Below are 26,630 nucleotides of genomic sequence, written 5' to 3'. Positions count from 1 at the left end.
AAAACAATATTCCGTTTAAGTCCATAGACATATCACACCACTGCACTGAACAGATATTTGAATGTTGTTCTGGGGCAGTTTAATTTTAGTGAAGCTAAACTTCTAATTGTTTTTTATAGGTTCCATAACTATAACTTCAGAGCATTTCTGCTCAAGCTAGAGAGGATTCTTGGTTCACTTTATGGAAGTACCAGGAATCAGTTATATGTGATGACTTCAATATTAATTTTGTTCATGATTGTGCAAGAAAAAGGATGTTGATAGATCTAAACTCATATGGTCTGATGCAGAATGTGGTTTTTTTTCCAATTAGGGTGCAGGGGAACAGTAGAATAACCAGAGATAATATTTTTTATTCATTTTTCATTACTAGATGGGCATTCTGTTAGTAAAAGGGTTCTCGGGTCTGTCAACTGTTGTAATTTGATATATTATTTCCCACAAAAATTTATTGGTAATGGTAATTGTTGCTGATTTACGTGGTGGGCCTTAATCAAAATGATATTTCATTCAGTTTTGATTTACAATTAAATGCTTTTGTGAAGTTCTCCTTTTTAACAATAATAATCTTCAGTGGAAATTTTTGTTACGTTAATGAACGTTAGACTCGCTGAATCTTAAAACATGATCATATAAGTTGAACAATGGAATAAATTTTTTCATATTTATTTTCTCGGCTAGTCAGTACACTTTAAAGCAAAAATCTTTAGTTATTATATACAATTGTTGCCCACACACCCTCAAGAGTATTTTTTCTTACCTCCGTTAACCATTGCAGTGCAGTCGGAGTCCTGGCTCTGGCTACATCTACATACATACATACTCCGCAATCCACCATACAGTGCATGGCAGAGGGTACCTTGTACCACAACTAGCATCTTCTCTCCCTGTTCCACTCCCAAACAGAACGAGGGAGAAATGACTGCCTATATGCCTATGTACGAGCCGTAATATCTCTTATCTTATCTTTGTGGTCTTTCCGCGAAATATAAGTTGGCGGCAGTAAAATTGTACTGCAGTCAGCCTCAAATGCTGGTCCTCTAAATTTCCTCAGTAGTGATTCACAAAAAGAACGCCTCCTTTCCTCCAGAGACTCCCACCCGAGTTCCTAACATTCGCGTGATGATCAAACCTATCAGTAACGAATCTAGCAGCCCGCCTCTGAATTGCTTCTATGTTCTCCCTCAATCCGACCTGATAGGGATCCCAAATGCTCAAGCAGTACTCAAGAATGGGTCATATTAGTGTTTTATAAGCGGTCTCCTTTACAGATGAACCACATCTTCCCAAAATTCTACCAATGAACCGAAGATGGCTATCCGCCTTCCCCACAACTGCCATTACATGCTTGTTCCACTTCATATCGCTCTGCAATGTTACGCCCAAATATTTAATCGACGTGACTGTGTCAAGCGCTACACTACTGGCCTCGGCTCTTGTATTGAAAATAAGAATCTTAAAGCTACGCATTTTCTGCAACGTTGGGCGGCTGTTGAGAAAAATGTATATTATGTTAATAGCGGGCGAGTTTATCCCTTCCGCTAATTTTTATAAGTTAATATCGCCACGTAATGGCGTTGTTGGCTGCATCGGCCGCTGCGTTTGTTGAACTGTAAATTACTCGAATGCAGGTTAATTCAAGTTCAAGGGAAGGGGGACATGAAATTGGGATCACCTCTTACAAATTAAAAGTGAACAATAATATTAAATCAATATATTATCTGCATAATTAGTGCAAATATGCTTACATTTGCCAGCACTCTCAAGATGTCCGTCTACACGCAACCAAGACAAGAGAAGAAGTGAAGACGACTAAAAAATTAACAAAAGAGCGTATCTTGTCGTCTCTTTAGATCATTTTGTTATATTTCTTTGCCCTCAAAACTTATACAGAGAAATTATTATAATACGAGTACATGAGAAAAATGTATATTATTCAATTTTTAAATGTCTCTTCTTTATAAATACCGTATTTACTCGAATCTAAGCCGCACTTTTTTTCCGGTTTTTGTAATCCAAAAAGCCGTCAGCGGTTTAGAATCGAGTGCAAAGCAAGTGGAAGTTCTGAAAAATGTTGGTAGGTGCCGCCACAACTAACTTCTGCCGTCGAATATATGTAGCGCTACACAGGCATGCTTTGTAGGCGCAAAGATAAATACTGGCGCCAAAACCTCCGCGTCAGTAAATAAATAAAAAAAAAAAAAAGTGGAAGACGAGCTTTTTTTCTCCGCCCCGAGTTTTGACCACTGCATTTTCATACCTTATCCAATGAAGTAAATACAAATTCCGTATTGTTCATCTTCGAATGTAGCAGAATTTCAGTGTACTACGAAAATCCGACATGCAAGACTGTTTGGGATGTTTGTCAATATGGCCAACTCTACTTTCTGAATTTTTTCCTACCTGTGAGAAGAGATGGTTGCTAATAGGAACCTGGTGAAATGTGAATCACATGCAGTATTCTCTTCACCATAAGAATAATACGAATATCAACATTTTCCCATGTATTCTTTCGTGTTTGCTGCTATCTCATTTAAATCCTGTCTGCCTAATAAACTACGAAACTAGAGTGAGACAACAGCAAATGCGGAAGAATACACGTATCGTGTCATGTTTATATTCGTATTATTCTTATGCCTAATAGTGATACAGTGAGAAATGAAGCACGGCAACTGACTAGATTTTTAATTGTAAGATGACTCTAATTTCTGTGCAGAATTTGATGTACTAAAGAAGCGGCCGCAAAGATTTTCAAACGGAGAAACATTTTCGCCTAACTCTTGTTCAGAACATGTTCTATCATACACAGTCTATTATTTGGTTCTTGTTGAGCATTATCAAAGAAAGCAGTGGTGTGAGTAACAACAAATAGCAGTCTCTTGCCATTGTTTCGCAAATGAGACGATTACTCTCTCTCTTTTTTTTTTTTAATTGTAAGCGGTGGTAGCGCGCACAAAAGCAAGCCATGCCACGAACGGCGACAGGCCGTAAACACGCACTGTCAGAATGCGACAAACAATGCGTGATACAGTACAGTAAAGCATTTACAGCTTTGAGTGACCTAAACACCTATAACAAAGAAAACAGCACTTATCAGATCAAAGCAAAATAAGCAATCGATTCAAACCAGACGAAGCACGTGAAAAAGGAAGGGTACCCGTATAAATACAGACTGAGCGCCTGACGCATAGCAATGGCTACCTGGTAAAGCTTAACTGCTAAGCTTACGACTCAAACCAAACTACTGTAGCTCTATCGTCATTCATTCGACCTAAATTGTGTCTCATACTACAATGGACCAACTTTGTTTCGATTTGGAGGTGTGACCTAAAACTTTACTCTCCCCTTGAATTTCGAGTCTCAAATTTCCGGTGTGGCTTAGATTCGGGAAATTTTTTTTTTTCCTTTATTTCGAGTCTCATTTTTCAGGTGCGGCTTAGATTCGAGTGCGGCTTAGATTCGAGTAAATACGGTACTGTTTTTTAAGTCTTTTCGTATTATTTTACTGGGGACACTATAGGGTGAATGGCCTTTCAGACCATGATGTGCAAATTTTAACACTAAAAGGCTTTTGTACTCAAACAAAAGTCATATATAATTACAAACTATGTAGGAAAGCTAATCCAACAGCGACAGCGAGTCTTTTAAATCTCGCTAAGGAACAAGAGTGACAGGATGATTATAGTGCCGATAACATAGATGGCAAATATAATGCTTTTCTTAACACATTTCTCATGCTGTTTGAGAGTTGCTTTCCATTAGAACATTCTAAAGGGGGTATGAACAGTAAAAGTCAGCCTGGGTGGCTGACTAGAGGGTTAAGGATATCTTGTAGAACAAAGTGGGAATTGTATCAAAATTTTAGCAATAGTCACAATCAAGCTACAGTAGCCCATTACAGACAGTATTGGAAGGTGCTTAAAAAGGTTGTTGGGAAGGCAAAGAGTATGTGGTATGCAAATAGAATAGCTAATTCACAGGATAAAATTAAAACCATATTGTCAGTTGTGAAGGAAGTGACTGGTCAGCAGCATAAGGTCGACAGTATGAAGTCAATTCATGGTAAAAATATCTGTTACTGATAAGTCAGTTATATGTACAGTATTTAATTATCACTTTCTGAGCATTGCTGGTGAATTAAATAAAAATTTAGTTTCTACAGGGAATCATATAACTCTCGTGTAAAATGCCTTTTCGAGACTGAAGTCTGAAATACTCCTCTGTGATACTGACAAAGGGGGGGACAGAGTCAGTAATTAAATCACTGAAGACTAAGTACTCTCATGGATATGATGAAGTGCCTAGCAGAATATTAAAGTACTGTGTTGCACATGTTAGTCCTGTAGTTAACCATATTTGTAATTTTTCCTTTAAGACTGGCCAGTTTCCTAGATGATTAAACTACTCAGTAGTAAAGCGGCTTTATATAAAAAAAAAAGAGAAAGGGATAATGTAGACAGTTTTAGACCTATTTCTGTGTCATCATTGTTTGCTAAAGTTATTGAAAAGGCTGTGTATGTAGAGATAATTAATCATTTTGTATCACATAATTTGCTATCAAATGTACAGTCTGACTTCAGGAGTCATTTAGCAACTTGAAAAGCTATATTCTCTTTTCTCTGAGAGTTACTGAATGGATTAAACAGAAAGTTTTGAAGGCTAGGCATATTTTTGATTTAACTAAGGTGTTTCATTGTGTTGATCACAAAATACTGCTCCAGAAGTTGGACCATTACGGAATACAGGGAGTAGCTCACAATTGGCTCACCTCTTTCTTTAAAAATAGACAGCAAAAGGTCATTATTCACAGTGTTGAGGATGGCTGTGATGTGGGGTCTGAGTGGGGTACAGTCAAGTGGGGGGTGCTTCAGGGATCAGTGTTAGGTCCACTCCAGTTCCTTATTTATATAAATGATACACCCTCTAGTATTACAGATAATTCTAAAATATTTCAGTTGGCTGATGACACTAGCTTGGTAGTGAAGGATGTTGTGTGCAATATATGCGCTGTTTCAAATAGTGCAGTTCATGACAAAAGTTCATGACTTGTAGAAAATAAACTAACACTAAATCATAGTAAGACTCAGTTTTTACAGTTTCTAAAACACTATTCAACAAAACCCAACATTTTAATTTCACAGTATGGGCATATGATTAGTGAAACTGAACAGTTCAAATTTCTAGGTGTTCAGATAGATAGCAAACTGTCGTAGAACGCCCAAGTTCAGGATCTTGTTCAAAGACTTAATGCGGCCATTTTTATTGTTCGAATGGTGTCTGAAGTAAGTGATCATTCGACACGAAAATTAGTCTACTTTGCTTATTTTCATTCGCTTATGTTGTATGGTATTATATTTTGGGGTAACTCTTCTCATTCTAAAAGGATATTTTTGGCTCAGAAACTGGCAGTTCGGGCAATAAGTGGTGTAAGCTCACAAACCTCTTTTCAGCCCCTGTTCACTAGTCTGAGTATTTTGACATTGCCCCCCCCCCTCTCTCTCTCTCTCTCTCTCTCTCTCTCTCTCTCTCTCTCTGTCTGTGTGTGTGTGTGTGTGTGTGTGTGTGTGTGTGTTTGTACTGTTGTTTCTTGTTAAAAATCTCAGCTTATCCTCAAGAATTAGCAGCTTGCTTCCACTCATTTAATACTCAGCAGAAATCCAGTCTGCATTTGGATCACACTTCCTTAACTCTTGTACAGAAAGGTGTGTGGTATACTGCTGCATCCATTTTCAGTAAGCAACCACAAGAATTCAAAAATCTTAGCAGTAATCCACGTCCTTTCAAAAAAAACTGAGGAGTTTTCTCCTCCTATTCTTTTGAGGAGTTCCTTGATTTTTTATTTTTTTTTATTTTTATTTTATTTTATTTTTTTTTTTTGGGGGGGGGGGGGTGTTCATAAACATGTTATTTTATCTGTTATTTCATGTCCTGACACATTCCATGACCTTGGAGATTTGCTCCTCAATTTGGTCCTGTTTAACTAGATGTGTAAATAAAATAAGTAATATAGTGCATGCAAAATGCTGTGGTCAATAGATGTGCAGTCAGCTGGGGAAGCATGGGGAGAGTGGCAGTGGTCAGTGGTCAGGGGTCGCTCGGAGCACTGTAGGAGGAAAGTCATCAACTGAAGCCTACACTCACATTTTTTGTAAATATTAACTGGGTCCCCTCCATGCCCACACTTGCAAGGTGACCATTCAAAAAGATCTGTCACTTCTACTTTTGTTAGTATTTAAAAAGAATTCCATTGAAGATGCAGGTATCTATTTTTGCCTGGTTTGTTAACCATTTGTAGCTTTCAGAGAAGTGTCATAAGTGGCGAATTTTGAGTAAAACCTACACACATTTCTCTGGTTGTCGTGTCAAAATTTGCTTCTTTGGCCAAAACACAACGTAGTTTACACTGTTGTGAGAGAATTCTGAAACAGTGGTTTATTAAGTGAGAAACTGAGTTATAGTAAAGTCACATCCTCTGTAAAGAAAAAGTTAAAGTGTGATGTCTTCATATATGTTGTTCCAAAACCCACAGCACTTCTTGTTTCACCAGTTATTGACGGCTCTTAAAAATTACATTCTTTCACAGAAGAAGTCTTCAGTTATTGGAATAACACGATAGATAATTGAGTTTTACATAATAATGATAGGTCAAATACTCTCCTCTTTGGGTGCTATCATTTGTCAGAATCTCATTTAGATATCTGAAACCATTTATGAAATATGAGAAACATTGTGGATCTTTCACTCTGGCTGTATCGCCAGCATGACGCGATTGGAAATGAGTATGCTACATTAGATCAGTTTTCTCAAGATTGGTGACAGATACCTGTGCCCAAGTCTAAAGAATCAATATGTTAGCTAAATTTCATACACAACATATTGTGCACCAAACACAAAATCGTAGCAACCTCAGTTTTTGATTGCACAGTTTTCCAAATTTCACACTGTACACATAATTTCATTAATGGTCATAGTTATTGTGATATTTACGTAAAAGTAAGACACTTCATCATGAGCCTCGCATAAAGCTGTAAGTAAAGCAAAAATGAATTTTTTTTACTGAATAGTTTTTGTACAATCACTTGAAAAAGATTGCAGAGTGTGCATGTCAAGTCTGTCATCGCCGACAAGCCGAAAGGTGACAAACGTTTCTCGGCCTCCCTTTCTGAACAAATGAATGAACTCACCCAGTGCTTTGGATGAAAACGGGTCACTGCGCATCGGCCACCGTATCCTGCATGAGCTATAACATAGTGCACACAACTAAGTGTGGCAGGTGAGAGGTATGTGATCACTATGAAACCGATGAAAAGGAGTGCGAGATCAAAAGTTAGAGGAAGGTCAAGATGTAAAGATGTCTGAACAAAAGATGAAAGTATTATTATAGTAAGGATTGGATAGAAGAGGAATGGGATGGCAAAAAGGGTGTACGGAGCAGGGACAACTCGCAATAATATAATTTGGGTGCGTGCGTGCATGTACAAGAGGGGGCAGGGTGGAGAAAACAGATTCCTAGTAGGAACTGTTTCTTTCTTTCAGTTGGTGGGACAACATGCAGTTGAACTAGACCATCTCGTAGAAGAAATGACGCAGTATTACAGCAAAGAGGAAAATCAAGAAATTCATAGAGTAAATGAGGTGAGTCAATCATATTTTCATTTTGCCTCTACAGATAATTTTCCATCAGTAAAATATCATTTCATTATTTCTGCTTCACTTTTCTCCTTATTACTGTTCATATTTAGTTTTTGTATTTCAGATAAGTGTAGGACAGCTAGTAGCAGCACCCTTTACTAATGATGAAATGTGGTATAGGGCCATAGTGAGAAATGTTACTCTGGATGAGTACGATCCAAAAGAAAGTGACTTGCTGCTTTTCTATCTTGATTATGGGGACTCGGCTGATGTCAAGCAGAAACAGGTGTTTCACTTGCGAACAGACTTCTTAAGACTCCGATTCCAGGCTATTGAATGCTGCCTCGCAAATGTTAAGCCAAAGTAAGTTATTGCTGATCAATTTCTACGAACTGATGTAATCTTGAAGATGGATGAATGTATGTATTATGATTAATTTCGTTTCCATCATTTGACTCTGATTGGAATCTGATAACAGCCTGAAGTATTGAACATTTAGTTTGTCATTTCTTTTGCATTTGATAATGAGACTAGGTTGTTTCTGTAACTTTCATACAACTCCTTTTTGTTTCTCATTAATTCACTGCAGAAGTCTGTTTAATGCTAATGGGACATTAACTTAGATATATGACATTGCATACATGCCCAGTATATGTTGTTTTTACAAGGAGACACGAGGTCTCCTATCTATGGTGGAAAAAGTTTTGATTGGTTTTGAGATAGTGACAGCTGCATGTATCAACAACATTGTGCTCACAGCATGGCAGGGTAGTGGGGTAAGTGTGCAGCCAGGCGATAGAGCTTCGCGAGTGTGTGCGGAATTCGTGGCCGTCCCAGTTTTACAGAATTCTCAAAGAAAAATCTACTGCTGAAAACCATGTAATAAGTGGAATCTAAACAAAATTCTTTTTAAAACAGTTGTCCCCAGCTCCCTCCCCCCCCCCCCCCCCCCTCTCTCTCTCTCTCTCTCTCTCTCTCTCTCTCTCTCTCTCTCTCTCTCTCTATCACATTTGCTTAACAAGTTCACATTCTTCTTCCTTGGAGCGCTTCCTTGCATTGTTTGAGCCATGTATTGACTTTCTGTTTGTTAGTGTTTAGCTATGATTCATTGTGAGGAAGTCATCTGCATGTAGAGCGTCTAGTGGGAGGACTGTATGGTACTGTTTAAGTTTGGCGTAGATGTAAACTTGGTTCTTGCATCATATGGCTGCTTAGGTTGAAGGCTGTTTACTCATTTCCCCCTGCTTTACCATTAGTCATCTGACTATAGATATAATGTTTGTTCTGAACTGTTTTTTCTAAAACAGGATCAAAAATCCTGCCTCCACTTCTGCCTCCAGAAGTTGGTTGAACTGTTTAGGGACTACATCGAGAGAATAAAAAAGTTATATCATCTGCAAAAGGTAAAGAGACTCCATCAGGTTCTTGTTCTTACTCCCTATTCTTTCATACAAATTCCATGGTCTAAAGAATGACCGCATTTCCACCAAGTTGTTGTTCAAATCAGTATTTTAATCACCAGTGCCTAGTTTCAAGCATGTGCTCATTCTCTAGTGCGCAAATGGTTGTGGATACACTATCCTCATAAGTTCCACATCCATTTGTGCACATAAAAATCAACACATACTCGAAAGTAGTTACTGGTGCTTAATAAAGCATGCATGTAAACTAACAACCTTGTGGAAATGATGTACTGTATGTTTATTAAGACTTAGTACCCACCAAGTACTTGGTCTCTTCCTATAAAACCAACTGAAGAGAAAATGTATGTACTTCATTGTATAGCAACAACTGAAAATTTATATTTTATTGAGTTTGAAAGGCAAGAAGTTATGATGCAGTTTGGCGAGCATAAAATGAGCACTTAAATAAAGGATTGAACAGAAATTATATTAAAAAATAGAGCTTTATAAGGAAAGAATTCAGGAAAAATAAGGTTTATTTAAATCGTGAACAAAACTGTGCTTTGAGGCAAAAGAAAGTTACCTTATTTATTGGATGACCCTCGTATATAACATATGCATTCTTTTCTGTTGTGATTGCTCAACTTATGCCGCTTCATTTACTCCTTATTTTACAGGATGGTCTTGTTTTATTTGCCTTTATGTCTTGGAACATCTGCAAAAAATTCAGAAGTGATGGTGGTGGATGCTGTGTACTTCATAGTATAATGATGACAACTCCTATATCATCATGAACTAATCGCTGGACGAGTTAATAAATAAATGATACTTTTTTTATTTTTTTGTTACATTATATATCCTTAATCTGTTTTGTCTTATGTAATTGTACATACAGTTTTTTTACACTTCATTGTTAGCTAATATCGTGAATATTCGATAATGACATTTTTGAAAGCGTGTTCACCAAATATAGCAAAAGATGTTAAGCTACTGCCACTGGACACATGTTGCTTGTGTTGTCTTTGTGACACTGATTCTGGACATAGGGTGCAAGGTTGTATGGTGAGGAAGTTGAGGTAATTATGAGGGCTGACTTTTTTCCTGTAGCTTCCATGATAGTTTCCCATCTGTATCATGAATATCTGAAAAGAGAGGTTTTTTTTATATATAATGTCTAAAGGTGGCAGCACTCTCGTATCAGTAGTTTGGTAGTAATGCTCTATTGTGTAGACGTTCTTTGCATTTCATGTACCAAACTGTGGAGGTCACGTGATAGGTGCAGCACCGCGCGTTATGAGAATTCTTTGTTCGTTTAAACCGTGCAGCACTGCAGCTTACGAAAAGCTGTGGCAAGCAAATGGTGTAGGTGTACTATCTTGTGCAGCAGTGTTCACATGTTCAAGGACTTCAAAGAAAGGTGGGCCTGGTGTTTTGGCTTCCACTCTGACTGAAGTCAACATCAACATGGCTGCTATGATTCTATGTGAGGATCAGTGGATAACCTCAGTGAAGTTTTGAGAATTTCATATGGCATTATTCTTGTTGATGTTGTGGTCTTCAGTCCTGAGACCGGTTTGATGCAGCTCTCCATTCTACTCTATCCTGTGCAAGCTTCTTCATCTCCCAGTACCTACAGCAGCCTACATCCTTCTGAATCTGCTTAGTGTATTCATCTCTTGGTCTCTCTCTACTACTTTTACCCTCCACACTGCCCTCCAATACTAAATTGGTGATCCCTCGATGTCTCAGAACATGTCCTACCAACTGATCCCATCTTCTTGTCAAGTTGTGCCACAAGCTCCTCTTCTCCCCAATTCTATTCAATACCACCTCATTAGTTATGTGATCAACCCACCTAATCTTCAGCATTCTTCTGTAGCACCACATTTCGAAAGCTTCTATTCTCTTCTTGTCTAAACTATTTATCGTCCACGTTTCACTTCCATACATGGCTACACTCCCTACAAATACTTTAAGAAACGACTTCCTGACGTTTAAATTTACACTCGATGTTAACAAATTTTTCTTCTTCAGAAACACTTTCCTTGCCATTGTCAGTCTACATTTTATATCCTCTCTACTTCGACCATCATCAGTTATTTTGCTCCCCAAATAGCAAAACTCCTTTACTACTTTAAGTGTCTCATTTCCTAATCTAATTCCCTCAGCATCACCCGACTTAATTCGACTACATTCCATTATCCTCGTTTTGCTTTTGTTGATGTTCATCTTATACCCTCCTTTCAAGACACTGTCCATTCCGTTCAACTGCTCTTCCAAGCCCTTTGCTGTCTCTGACACAATAACAATGTCATCGGCGAACCTCAAAGTTTTTATTTCTTCTCCATGGATTTTAATACCTACCCCGAATTTTTCTTTTGTTTCCTTTACTGCTTGCTCAATATACAGATTGAATAACATCGGGGATAGGCTACAACCCTGTCTCACTCCCTTCCCAACCACTGCTTCCCTTTCATACCCCTCGACTCTTATAACTGCCATCTGGTTTCTGTACAAATTGTAAATAGCCTTTCGGTCCCTGTATGTTACCCCTGCCATCTTTAGAATTTGAAAGAGAGTATTCCAGTGAACATTGTCAAAAGCTTTCTCTAAGTCTACAAAACCTAGAACATAGGTTTGCCTTTCCTTAATCTTTCTTCTAAGATAAGTTGTAAGGTCAGTATTGACTCACGTGTTCCAACATTTCTACGGAATCCAAACTGATCTTCCCCGAGGTTGGCTTCTACCAATTTTTCCATTCGTCTGTAAAGAATTCGCGTTAGTATTTTGCAGCTGTGACTTATTAAACTGATAGTTCGGTAATTTTCACATCTGTCAACACCTGTTTTCTTTGGGATTGGAATTATTATATTCTTCTTGAAGTCTGAAGGTATTTCACCTGTCTCATACATCTTGCTCACCAGACGGTAGAGTTCTGTCAGGACTGGCTCTCCCAAGGCTGTCAGTAGTTCTAATGGAATGTTGTCTACTGCGGGGGCCTTGTTTCGACTCAGGTCTTTCAGTGCTCTGTCAAACTCTTCATGTAGTATCATATCTCCCATTTCATCTTCATCTACATCCTCTCCCATTTCCATAATATTGTTCTCAAGTACATCGCCTTTGTATAGACCCTCTATACACTCCTTCCACCTTTCTGCTTTCCCTTCTTTGCTTAGAACTGGGTTTCCATCTGAGCTCTTGATATTCATACAAGTGGTCCTCTTTTCCCAAAAGTCTCTTTAATTTTCCTGTAGGCAGTATCTATCTTACCCCTAGTGAGAGAAGCCTCTACATCCTTACATTTGCCCTCTAGCCATCCCTGCTTAGCCATTTTGCACTTCCTGTTGATATCATTTTTGAGACGTTTGTATTTCTTTTTGCCTGCTTCATTTACTGCATTTTTATATTTTCTCCTTTCATCAATTAAATTCAATATTTCTTCTGTTACCCAAGGATTTCTTCTAGCTCTCTTCTTTTTACCTATTTGATCCTCTGCTGTCTTCACTATTTCATCCCTCAAAGCTACCATTCTTCTTCTAGTGTATTTCTTTTCCCCATCCCTGTCAGTTGCTCCCTTATGGTCTCCCTGAAACTCTGTACAACCTCTGGTTTAGTCAGTTTATCCAGGTCCCATCTCCTTAAATTCCCACCTTTTTGCAGTTTCTTTAGTTTTAATCTACAGTTCATAACTAATAGATTGTGGTCAGAATCCACATTTGCACCTGGAAATGTCTTACAATTTAAAACCTGGTTCCTAAATCTCTGTCTTACCATTATATAATCTGTCTGATACCTTTTAGTATCTCCAGGGTTCTTCCATGTATAAAACCTTCTTACGTGATTCTTGAACCAAGCGTTAGCTATGATTATGTTATGCTCTGCACGAAATTCTACCAGGCGGCTTCCTCTTTCATTTCTTAGCCCCAATCCATATTCACCTACTACGTTTCCCTCTCTCCCTTTTCCTATTCTTGAATTCCAGTCGCCCATGACTATTAAATTTTCGTCTCCCTTCACTACCTGAATAAGTTCCTTTATCTCGTCATACATTTCATCAATTTATTCATCACCTTCAGAGTAGTTGGCATATAAACTTGTACTACTGTGGCAGGTGTGGGCTTCGTGTTTATCTTGGCCACAATAATGCGTTCACTATGCTGTTTGTAGTAGCTTACCCGTACTCCTATTTTTTTATTCATTATTAAACCTATTCCTGCATTACCCCTATTTGACTTTTTATTTATAACCCTGTATTCACCTGACCAAAAGTCTTTTCCTCCTGCCACCAAACTTCACTAATTCCCACTATATCTAACTTTAACCTATCCATTTCACTTTTTAAATTTTCTAACCTACCTGCCCGATTCAGTGATCTGACATTCCACGCTCCGATCCATAGAACGCCAGTTTTCTTTCTCCCGATAACGATATCCTCTTGAGTAGTCCCCGCCCGGGGATCCGAATGGGGGACTATTTTACCTCCGGAATATTTTACCCAAGAGGACGCCATCATCATTTAATCATACAGTAAAGCTGCATGCCCTCGGGAAAGATTACGGCCGTAGTTTCCCCTTGCTTTCAGCCGTTCGCAGTACCAGAACAGCAAGGCCATTTTGGTTAGTGTTACAAGGCCAGATCAGTCAATCATCCAGACTGTTGCCCGTGCAACTATTGACAAGGCTGCTGCCCCTCTTCAGGAACCACACATTTGTCTGTCCTCTCAACAGATACCCCTCCGTTGTGGTTGCACCTACGGTACGGCTATCTGTATCGTTGAGGCACGCAAGCCTCCCCACCAATGGCGAGGTTCATTACATATTATCCTCTCCATATGATCCATGTTCATGTCCAGTTGGTGCTGTGTCTGTTGACTCCCAAACAAAAGGCTATGTGAATGGAGACAGAGACAAACAGTGAGGTGCTGCGTCTCTTTGCTGATGGAGGGGATGTGTTGCTGGACTCCCTTATCACGAGTGATGAGTCATGGTTGTGTCATTATGGTCCTGAAGGAAAACAAGCCAGTGCAGTGTGGAAATTGCAAGGTTCCCCAACGGGAAAAACACAAAAGTTGTTCCATCAGAAGGGAAAGTGATGATTTTATGTTTAGACTGTCGTGGAATGATTTACCGGCATGCAGGATTCCCCTCACACCGCTGTTACAGTAGCATACTATTCATGAGTATTGACTAAACTGAGGAAGCACAGACTGCCAGATACGCAATAAAAACTGCATTCAAGTGGGGTATAGGGAGGGAGTACTTTGAAAATGGTCATGTGAACATTGCAGTGGAGTAATAATAAACATCTGTGAAAGAGAAATCACTCTTAGTCTTTGTTGATCAATTCTTGTGTATTTGGATCACTGTATTTTGTATTTTGATGTAAAATGTGTTCCTTAATCCCCCCCCCCCTTCCCACACTCCCCTCTACCCCCACTCCTCCCCTCCCTCACCCACCCACACACCACATTTACATTATGTAAAATTTCATTTCTTGTAGAAGTCCCATTCTTCTGAAATGAAATTAATTAAATTCATTAATTAGAGAGTTTCTAAAAGTGTGATATATTATAAAGATGTGCATGTAGAAAAAAGAAGTAAGATTATGATTCAATATGCAATTGATAGGACGTCATTTGAGACAGAGCTCAAGCTCTGAATGGACAAAGATGGGGAAGAAAATTGCTTTCATATCCTTTTCAAAGGAACTACTCCGTTGTGTACTGTCATCTTTGCGTAGCTGGTTCGTTGTTCTTCTCTCTTTCAAAAATCAGTATACATCTTGTTTAATGTGTGACAGACTACAAAATAGTTAATTTTCTTATTAAAAACAACAGTATTTGCCATGTAAATGTCTTCACATATGCTCAGAATTGCTCATGAAGTGTACTGGAATATGCAGGGTGAAATTCTGCTTGCTGTCTTGGGTCGAATGAGCAGCAGCACCAGTATTTCCTCTGATCAATCTCCGATTTTCTCATCACATCCTTTGGTAGTATTGTGCGTGTAGTGGCTGCACATAGCCAAATGGACAAGTGTGGTGGAGTAGCAGATGTTTCTGTTCTATACACAATATTTTTTTCTGGTTTCTGTTTCTATATACTTCTGTGAAGAAGGGGATTGTACAGTAAACTGTGCAGAATAGTGTATATATAAATTCTAGTGCATTATCTTTGTGAGAGTCCACTTTCTTGTATAGTATAAATTGCAAGTAGTGTAGCAGCAGAACTTAGGTGGCACGCAGTGACTATTTGAAGAAGTATTACATGAAACTTCCTGGCAGATTAAAACTGTGTGCCCGACCGAGACTCGAACTCGGGACCTTTGCCTTTCGCGGGCAAGTGCTCTATTTATTACATTACTTGTGATATAGATAAAAATATATTAAAGCTGGCTAGGCACTGCACTTGTTGTGTACGAATGCAGGGGGAATTGGCCACTGTCCGTAAACAGCTGAAAGCTGTGTTGGTTGTGGTCAGCAGGCTTCAGGCTGCTGCTCTGGACTGTGGTTGCATTGGGGCAAGTGATACAAATTCTTTGGCACCTCTGGAGCTGATAGAACTGCCTGGTATCCATGATGATTCTGTGCCTTCTGATTTGAATGTCCCAGCCAGTTGACACTTACCTGACAGTGAATGGCAAACAGCAGCAGGATCATGAATCTCTGATTGGAAGGCGAACATAGGTACCGGCTTCACAGATGATCCATTACACCTCAACAACAGTTTTGAGATATTTCTCACTCCTTAAAGTACTTCTGAGCCTGCACAGGATCCCTTGCCTTTTTGATCCGTGACCACTCTTCCCGAGTGGTATAATAAAGTTCCTTGGGATGGAAAAGCTTCTGTCCACAAATGAGCATGGTTTTAGAAACCATTATGCGAAACTAAGTTTGCCCTTCTCTCACATGATATCTTGCGAACCATGGATGAAGGGCAGCAGGCAGATTCCATGTTCGTAGATTTCTGAAAGGGTTTGACACAGTGCCCCACCACAGACTGTGAACAAAGGTATGAGCATACAGAATAAGTTTTTGGATATATGAATGGCTCTTAACCAGTAAATTGTGACAGAGCTCCTGCTAGTCTCTGTGTACATAAATGATTTGACGGACAGGATGAGCCTCAGTATGTGACGCTTTGCTAGTGCTGTAGTGTACTGGAAGGTGGTGTCATTCAGTAGCTCTAGGAGCAAACAAGATGACTTAGATAAAGTTTATAGTTGGTGTGATTAATGGCAGCTAGCTCTAAATGTAGAAAAATGTAAGTTAATGCGGATGAGTAAGAAAAGCAATTCCATAATGCAAATATAGCATTATCAGTGTGCGGTTTGACAGTCAGGTTGATAAAATATCTAGGCATAACATTGCAAAGCAATATGAAATTGAATGAGAATGTAAGGGTTGTAGTTGGGAAGGTGAATGATCAACTTCTGTTTATTGAGAGAGTTTTAGGGAAGTGTGGTTCATCTGTAATGAAGACCGCATGTAAAATGCTAGTGAAGCCATGTTTGAGTACTGCTAATGTGTTTGGGATCCCCACCAGGTCAAATTAAAGGAATACGTTGAAACAGTTCAGCGGCAGGCTGCTACATTTATTAGTGGTAGCTTGGATCACTACGCAAATATTACAGGTGTGCTTCGGCGTATCGAATGGGAATCCCTGAAGGGAAGATGATGATCTTTTCGAGGAACACTGTTGAGAAATTTTGGAGAATGAGCATTTGAAGCTGACTGCAGAATAATTCTACTGCTGCCAATGTACATTTCGCATAAGGACTACAAACATAAGAGAAATTAGAGCTTTTATGGAGGCACATAGACAGTAGTTTTTTCTCCTCGCTCTATTTGCAAATGGAGCAGGAATGGAAATGACTAGTGTTGGTACAACATACCCTAAGTCATGCACCATATGGTGGCTTGCAGAGTATGTATGCAGAAGTAGATGTAGATCTCTGACAAACACAGAGGGTGAGGTTGCTTGTCATTGGGAGCTCCAGTGATAGGACAGGTCGAGGAAGAGGGCCAGTGTCCACCCTGTCTGCACTCTGGGTAGGGGGGGAGGGGGTTGATTCTCATCATAGATATGAAGCAGGCTCTGTTGGCAGCGATTGAAAATACTGTGCCCACCCAGCTGCAAATCATAGCTCATGTCAGCACAAATGACGCATGCCACCTAGATTGAGAGACCATCCTCAGTTTCTACAGGTGGCTGGCTGACTTGGTGTAGGCAGCTAGCATTATTCCCAGAGATAATCATGGTCCTCTGGATTGGAACCAAGTTGGAGCTTAAACCAGAGGCTCTGACAATTCTGTGATGATCTTGGACGTGAATTTCACGACCCCCACTTTCGGGAGGAGAAACATAGGATTCCCTTAAATAGGTCGGGCATGTATTAGGGTACTTCATTACATGTGACCTGCAGATTTGGTGTTTTTTAGTCCAGAGAAATCCATCCACAGGCCAGATTAGATGCATTCTGAGTCCCAAAAGGATACAGTTTGTGATAGCGGATAAGAGAGAGAAATTCTTTGTAGAAACCTGCAAGAGTGTCTGAAAAGAGGTCTAGTCTCACATGTAAATAGTAACAACACAGCAGTAGGCACATAAATGTGGTTGGAATCAGATTTCAATAGCAATAAAATTCTAAATTCCAAGTGGAATATATATCACAAAGATAGGTTGAATGCTGGTGGTGGAGGTGTGTTTATAGCCATCAAAAATACCGTACTATCTAGTGAGATTAATACAGATTCTGAATGCAAAATAATTTGGGTATAGATAAGTGTTAAAGGTGGATCAAACATAGTCCTCAGATGCTTTTGTAGACCCCTTGTCTCAGGAGCAGAAGGTGTGGAACGTATGAGGAGTTTCCTGGGCATGTTGTAGTACTAGGTTAGGACTTCAACTTCTTGGAAGGCTCAAGTGATTTTTTTTGGGCAGGGGGGGCAGTGGGCGGGGGGGGGGGGGGGGGTGAGTGGAGTGCAGTCATCAGGGTCTGGAATAGTGTGAAATTTTTCTAAGTGCCATATCCAAAAATTACCTTGAGTAGTTAATTAGGGAACCGACTTGTGAAGGTATCTTCTTGAACATGCTTGTGACATGCAAACCATTTGACTCAGTTAGTGTAGAGAGGGAAATAGGTGATGATAAGGCCATCACAGTATCACTGAATGTGGCTGTTAAATGGAAAACAAAGAAAGATGGGAAAATGTTTCTGTTTGGCAAGAGTCAGATTATCTGACAGGTCAACATCAAAAGTTAATCTCCAGTACTAACAGTTTTGAGCATCAGTGGACAAAGTTCAAGAGCATTGTACAATATCTTTTAAATAGGTATGTACCAAGTGAAGTTGTGAGGAATAAAAGGAACACGCCTTGGCTCAACAACCACACTAGAAAGCTGCAACAAAAGCAGAGAGAGCTTCATTGCAAATTTAAACATAGCCATAGTGTCACAGACAAACAAAAATCAAACAAAGCCAAAATTAGCATAAGTAGGGCCAACATGAAACGTTTGACAGATTCAAAAGTAAAATTCTACCAACCAACTTGACAGAACATTCTAAGAAGTTTTGGTCTTACATTATATCAGTAAGTGGATTGAAGCCGTCTGTCCTGACAGTGCATGACCATAACGGCTTTGAAACAGAGGACGACACAGGAAAGGTCAAAGTGCAAAGTTTTTTTCCAAATTTCGAAATAGGTGATGGAAAAGCAACTGAAATGACTCGACAGAGGAAAGGCCATTGGACCTGGTAGGATATCAGTATGATTCTACATAGAGTATGCGAAAGAACTTGGCCATCTTTTAGCAGCAGTTAACTGTAGGTCTCTGGATTATCAAAGTGTTTCTAAGTTGTTGAACACGTACGTGAAACTGTAGGCCTACATCTCTGATGTTGGTGTGTTGTCGAATTTTGGAACTTGTTTTGTGCTCACGTATTGTGGCATTTCTGGCGACCGAAAATCTCCTCTGTAGAAATCAACATGTGTTCTGAAAACAACAGTTGTGCGAATCCCAGCTTGCTCTGTTCGCCCACAAGACCCAGATATCAGTAGATACAAGTGTCCAGGGTGGTACCTTGTTTCTCGATTTCTGGAATTCATTCAACACAGCTCCACACTGCCGTCTAATGAACAAAATACAAGTGTGTAGAATATCAGATCTGCCGTGTGGTTGGATTGATCGTTTCTAGAAAACAGAACACAGCACGTCATTCTCAATGCAGAGAAGTCTTCAGATGTAAAAGTAACACACAACATGTCAGTTGAGCGAGGTCTTCAAATGTGAAAGTAACTTCATGCTTACCACCCAGGGAACGCTACAGATCCACTACTTTTCGCACAATATATTAATGTCAATACACATCGTCACAAGTTCCCTGATACTTTTCTTGGATGATGGTGTTGTCTACATAGAAGATGCAACTGTTGAAAAATGTAGTGAAATGCAGGAAGATGACAGAGGATTGATGCTAGATGCTGAGAGCAGCAAATGGCCTTCAACATAAACAAATGTAATGTATTGTGAATATGTAGACAGGGAGACGCTTCATTGTATAATTCACGATTGCAGAACAATCGCCAGAAGCAGTTACTTCCATAACATATACAAGAATATGCATACAGAGAGATTTAAAGTTTAACAGTCACAAAGAATTAATCGCTGCTAAGGCAGATGTAGGAATGAGATTCATTGCAAGAAACTTCAGGATACGCAGTCCATCAATGAATGTAGTAGCTTACAAAACACTTGTTTGAACAGTAGTGGAATATTGCTCATCAGTCTGGGATCCATTCCAGATAGGATTGATAGATGAAATAGAAAGGATCCAAAGAAGTGCAGCATGTTTTGTTACTCGTTCTTGTAGTAAGTGCAGAAGCATCACAGAGGTACTCGGCCAACTCCAGTGTCAGATGCTGTAAGAGACGTGTTCTGTCTCAAGGTGTGGTGAAGTTTAGAGTCAGCCAGTATACTCCTTCCTCTGACGTATATCTCACAAAAAAGCTGTGAAGATAAAATTAAAGAGATTTAAGCCCCCAAGGAAGTTTGTCAGCAATCGTTCTTCCCGTGAACTATTCGTGAGTGGAACAGAAAAGGGAAAGCGACACAAGTACACAAAACATAATTTCTTATTTTTCTTTCAAAGCTATTTTCAACAGTTCAGTAGTGATAAATCTGTTTACCAAAAATGAAAGTGCTGAGTCATATATCCTGGAGTGGTTTGTAGTTAGTGGAGGCCGAATTTATGGTCCAGGTTGGTTCATTGTTAACTTTGTGTTGGTTCATTGATAACTTTGTTAGTGGAGTTGATTACCTGTGTAGAAACTTGTAGCAGATCTGTAGATGATTTATGAGCAATTTCTTGACAGGTTGGCATACCAGATTTTGTTTTCAGATTGTCGACCATTTCTCATCCAGCTGTTCATACACTTGTTTGTGTGAGGCTTAGCATTATTTGGGAATTTATGTAGGCAGAATATGCAGCCAGTTGTCTTTTGTATTTGATAAGTTTTATTCTACAACACACATGGATAACTGAGTGTGCTAAAGTGCCCACTCCTGGAACACGGGGAGGCGCATTGGCCCCCAATCACATCCACTGCACTTATTAATGACAGGGCCCGATGTGCTGGCCAGCTTGGATGTGGTTTTTTTTAGGTAGCTTTCCACATCCACATAGTTAAATATTGCATTTACATACATGTGCAGACTCTTTTATCTATCTACAGCTTGTGCCAGTCTTATATCTGTCCCCGACACATCATGCAATTTAAGTAAATAATGATCATTATTATCCTGGAAAAGAACACCCATTTTTTGTAACAATCTAAATAGTGTTAGATAAATCAGGACAGCTGTGCATACTTTAAGGTAACTCTGCACATGTGAGCTATGTTTTGTTAACAATTCTGCTAACTCTTTTACACAAAATTGCTTTTAATGTGAGTGCCAAATTTAAAATGTGACTTACACAGTGAATAAAATAAGTGTGAACTGCTGATTACCACTGTATTGTAGCGTTCACAGCAATATTTGTTCATATACAGTCCGCTTTGTTCTGTAAATTTAATTATTTCAGATACAAATCCAAATGCAAATTGATCATTCACCTAGATGAACAAAATAAATGATTTACATATCTTTACCACTTAATGGTTTCCAAAATTGTTGCTGATTATTTTAGGAGTTACATACCATGCTTAACTTATCAGTTTATTAATGTATTATGTAATATTAGAAAACGATAGAAAAGAAATCTTCGTACTCTGTCTCGAATAACATTGTGCACGACTTGTCTGTGCATCAGATTTCAAGAACTATATTTCAGGGTAGATACTGTGAATATTCCTCAGCCCCCTAAGTCTCTATCACAGATAAAATAGGCAGATAACAGCTCACACAAAGGTGTACAAGGTGTCATTCTTCCCACATTCCATCCATGAATGAAACAGGACTAAAGGCTTAATATATGATACAGTAAAAAGTTCTCTCTGCTGTGCACTCCACAGTACTTAGCATAATATTGGACTACACATTGCAAATTCTAAAATTTGTAATGTACATGTAAAATATGATGCAATTATTTTGCGAACAAGTTTGCCCCCACTTGTTTTACTTGGATCACTGCCGAATTCACCAACATCAATTACAATTAAACATGTCTTAAAAATATTACTGCCTCTCTAAGTATTTTTGTTTGTTCCTGAGCAGGAAAACCAACTCGAAGCTGGTAACAGTAGATGATGGTTTTGAATTCAGCTGTTAGTTGATAGATGCATATTATTATAAAATCTGGTTGAGAACCACAGGCTGCACGAATTCTTAATTCAGGTCACAAGTGGCCTACAGGCCACAGTTGGACAGCCACTGATATAATATATTGACAACTTAGATTTGCAGAATGAAATTTTCTGGAGCAGAACATGCACTGTAGTGAATTTCTGATAGATTAAAATTATGTACAGGGCTGGAACTATAGCACAGACTCTTGCCTTTCTCACGATATTCTCTGACTGACCGAGCTATCAAGGCAAATGCAAAACACACCCCACACTCTCATTTCTGACAGTACTTCTGTCATGCTTTCCAAACTTAGCACAACTGCTTCTTTGTATGTCGTTGGATTAACACTCTGAAAATAAATCAGAATGAAACTTTCATCTGCAGTAGAGTGTGCACTGTTTTGGAACTTCGTGGAATACTGAAACTGTCTATGACAAATTTTTCAGATATGTAACTTATTTTTTCGTTCAATACCAATTTTCCAAGCTACACTGGTGAGCAGAACATATGGACAAAAGTAAGTTTAACGTGATGTGTCACTACCAAGTAAATAGCTCAACGAAACTTAGACTGTACATATAAAGAAATCGTACAGTATAATGCAGAAGATAACTGGAAGAAATACACAATTGGATGATTAAAAATGACAGTTTATTCTAAGACAATAATCACACTGAAGTCACAGTGATTCTTGATGGTCCCTTGGACATTATAAAAGGCGGGACATGGTTCTTAGTAGGATGTGATTACCATGGATAGCAATGCATGCTCTGCAATGTGCTCCCATGCTGGCAACCAGGTTGATGAAAAGTTCTCGTGGAAGGGACTTCACAAAGTCCTCCGCCATCTCTATTGGCAACTGCTGTATGCTCATTGATGTTTGTGGACATGCAGTAATATGTATCCCCAATGCACTCCACTTGTGCTCGATGCAATTTAAGTCGGGGGAAACAAGCAGGCCACTCCATCTGCTGAATATCCTCTCATTCCAAGAACTGCTCTACCTTTGCAGCGTGATGTGGTCACACTTTGTCATCCATAAAAATGAAATTGTGACAGAATGCATCCCTGAAATGACACTCTTTGGAAAGGAGTATCATAGTAATGTTGATTGGAGAGTGTACAACATTATGCCTCCCCACATCATAAAACCTGGACCACAAAAACGATCATGTTTGTTAATGTTCTTGGGGGCACTAAATTTTCCCATCTTATCATCTATGAGGGTACGTCCAGAATCGCTATTTGGACTGAATCTGCTGGTCGGAGTCTCTGTGCTCTAAGTACCATCATAAATGGTGCCACACATGTGCAGTTGTCAGTGCAACACAATGTGTGGGTCTTTGGGCAAAGAGCCACCCCCACGTAGTCACTGTGCCACATTGCAAGATAAGACTGCATACCTTCCAGTCCTATTAAATGTGGTTGCACCTGCACTGCTGTTTGATGTGGATTCCTTCTTACCTGTTGCACAATGTAGTGGTCATGTGCTGTTGTTGTTGATCAACACCACATGCATGTGAAACAGTGCTGTGATTAGTACTAAATCCCTGAGCCACACTTGTCACACTTCATCCTTCTTCCAGGTTCCCAGTGATTCTTTCACATGTGAAGTGATCCAGATGTTGTCTCTGGGCCATGTTGTAATTACAAACACAACAGCCCACCATAACTACTTGCAGGCACACACACACACACACACACACACACACACACACACACACACACACTTTTTTCCTTCAGCTGCCTCAAGTTGCAGGACCAGCCCCATTTGGCACGTAGTTATGCTGATCTTGTGCCGTTTGACATCTAACTTTCTGTGCGTGACCAGGAGATCTCTGGCATCATGCTCCCGCACTTTCATTGATTTCCACCAAGTAGTTAATATGTTATGTTACTTTATCTAGCTCATCCTTAAGTTTTTCAGAGCGTTATATACACATCAGCTGCTCATAATTTTCTTTGTTGGCTTGTGGAAAAAGTAAAAACTTCAATTATCTAAATACTTTACTCTCAACTAAAGTCTGCACCAAAAATCTGTAGCACTTTTGAGTTACAGAGTTGAAATACAAATGTATTATACACAACAGATGTGGTCCGCAGCTAGTGGTCGTGCGGTAGCGTTCTCACTTCCCGCGCCCGGGTTCGATTCCCGGCGGGGTCAGGGATTTTCTCTGCCTCGTGATGACTCGGTGTTGTGTGATGTCCTTAGGTTAGTTAGGCTTAAGTAGTTCTAAGTTCTAGGGGACTGATGACCATAGATGTTAAGTCCCATAGTGCTCAGAGCCATTTGAACCATTTGAACAACAGATGTGGACTAGGAAGAAGATGTAAGAAATTTTTTACTGACCTTATTGTTAGGGGGATGTTACAGTGTGATCTTCCTTTCTCATTAATAAGTTTGAAAAAGATATCTTGGTTTCTCAGTGATGTACTTATCCTTGTTCCATATCTGATATTTTCCTGATGTTCAGGTGAGCTTATATAATACCTAATTCTTCGGTCAGAGATGAGGAAGTTTCCCTTCCCATATCATAAAGTGTTCTGGACAAGATTATATTTGATACCTTCTATATTTCAGAGATGATCAGTGGTCAGAAGAAGCTAGGGAACTCATGGAGGACTTGTGCCATGTGGCACAGTGGGTTGTAATTATGGCACGAGTGGATGGATACAGAGAACGGCCACGTACAGACCAGCGACAAGAGCGTGAAGGCAGTCCTGTTCCATGCGTATCACTTGTCAACACCACAGGACCCAAGGTACTTTGCACTGTATAAATGTGTCACATAATGTGCAGAAGTGTATTTAGGTATTCAGTGTTGTTGGCCCTATACAGGAGATTCAACAGTGATTCAGGTATTATTTTAAATAATTTCACCTTTTTTAAACCTGCTGGAGTTTAAATATAGATGCAAAGTTTCAAGGATTAATCAGAATAATTTCATTTATTTGTACCTACTGAAAGTGCAAATATCTGTAAATGAATTACAGTGACTCGTGCACATTTTCCACAATAATGTAAAGATGTACTTCCCTCAATAAGACCTAATGATTCTTAGAATTGATTGTGACAGCATTTAAATACTTGTGTTAGCAATTTGTACACTACCTGCTATTTGACATTTTTAAAGTAGGTCAGTATATATTTAGAACTTTTTTAGACAATAAACAGTTAATTATTGTGTTTTAGGATGTACCTGTTGCAGCAGAACTTGTTAAACGTGACCTAGCTGAATGGGAGAAGCCAGTTGCTACAGAAACCAGTTCAAGTGCGAATAACAATATAGCAGAGAAGACTGTAAATGGTATCACTAACTCAGAAAGCAGTTCTCGTACATCAAACTTGTCATATGAAAACAGTGAACATAAACAGTCATTACCTCTGTTGCCAGACAGTGATTCGGATGAAGAAAGTGATTTGGAAATTACTTAATGCTATCCTTGGAACAATCATTTCACATTTCTGATAGTTTTTATTTATTGTCTGTATGTTTATGTTAATGAAATTGAGTTCCTTTAAGTAATTTCTATATCATTTACTGCTTTCAAGTGGTGATTTCACTCAGATAAAGTCTCTGACACCTACCATGTCCTCCCTCTACACGAATGATCGGTATCTCTCCGTCCCTCCCTCCCCCCCTCTCTCCCTCCCCCCTTGCCCTCTCCCCCCACCCTCCACCACCACCCCCCTCCCCCTCCACCCCTTCCCCACAATCAATATCATGATGCAATTTCTCGCCATAGTTTTATCAATGTAACCATTTTTTTTCCTGCCCAGTCTGCATTCTTTTTTTTTTTTTTTTTTTTTTTTAATCAGGCTTATGGCCAGTCAGCTTCCCTTAATGAAATTTTTTCGTAAAATCGTCTGGCATAACAGTAAGTTATTCCTTGACATAACTGTTGTGTTGTGATAGTAATGGGTTGTGCTTCATGTCTGCGTGTTAAATATTTAGAAGCTGATAAAATTGGTATAATTAATAAAGCATTTAAAGTCAATAATTTTTTTGAACATAGTTTCTGACAGTATTTAATATCAGTTGCTCTGGATGGACTTCCCATTCTGAAAGTATGTTTTCTGGCTGTAAATTTTATTTTAGTGGTGTCTGCCCATGAAAAAGTTTTCAAGGGGAGTAGATCACTGCATTAATAGATACTGAATAGTATTTTATTTGTTTGTTTGATTGTTTGTTTCTAACTCTTTTTTTTTAGTTTTGGTGTTGTGCATACTGTCCTAAATAGGACACCTTTTGTTCTACTGCTTTGTAGGGGTTTTGTAAGCAGTAAATCAGTTACAGTAATATTGATTGCTCTAATACATTCAGAGGGAAAAATTTAATTCATATTTGTTTGTAGGCCTTAGGCATTTTACTTTATAGCTTTGTACTGCTACATGGCAGAAATTAATATGAAATTACAACTTCTGTTAACTTAAACCAAAAAACTTAGTCATGTGCCAGCTGCTGCTAGAGATTCCTGAAAACCACAAGGGCAGTGAAGTTTTATGTTTTCAGTTTCCAATTATTATTGTTGCATTTTGGTGTAAAAGATGGCTTAAAATACTTATGAAACATATTGATCTGGTAATGTTATTGGCTTACCCAAACTTTTATAATTATTATTTTATTTCTTAACTGTATTCTGAGTTGTATTCTATTTTGAGGATAACTGGATTGTGATGTCTTTGAAGACTGAGTTTTTAAAGATGTGTGAATAATATGTTCACAGTGCCAGGCAATAAGTCATGTCATTTGACTGTCCCTTCATAATAAACATGCTTTAAACAACTTCATGTGTTCACTCATTGT

At 39.0% G+C, this 26,630-nt stretch overlaps 1 protein-coding gene across 1 annotated transcript in view; it reads left to right on the top strand.

Annotated features, from left to right (window-relative positions):
- The window catches only part of LOC126458135 (tudor and KH domain-containing protein homolog), a 73,022-nt gene extending 47,537 nt beyond the window's left edge, over positions 1-25,485 (top strand). The window contains exons 9-12 of the mRNA XM_050094977.1: positions 7,537-7,635; positions 7,757-7,995; positions 24,404-24,584; positions 25,016-25,485. Of these exons, the coding sequence (XP_049950934.1) occupies positions 7,537-7,635; positions 7,757-7,995; positions 24,404-24,584; positions 25,016-25,258 (762 nt within the window). The 3' untranslated portion in view covers positions 25,259-25,485. The remainder of the gene's footprint in view (positions 1-7,536; positions 7,636-7,756; positions 7,996-24,403; positions 24,585-25,015) is intronic.
- Positions 25,486-26,630: the final 1,145 nt, after the last annotated feature.

This window comes from Schistocerca serialis, chromosome 2 (assembly GCF_023864345.2).
Source record: "Schistocerca serialis cubense isolate TAMUIC-IGC-003099 chromosome 2, iqSchSeri2.2, whole genome shotgun sequence".
In the NCBI taxonomy this organism is placed as follows: Eukaryota; Metazoa; Arthropoda; class Insecta; order Orthoptera; family Acrididae; genus Schistocerca; species Schistocerca serialis.
The sequence above is the reverse complement of the archived record's forward strand: the minus strand, read 5'-3'. Positions and strand labels throughout refer to the sequence as shown.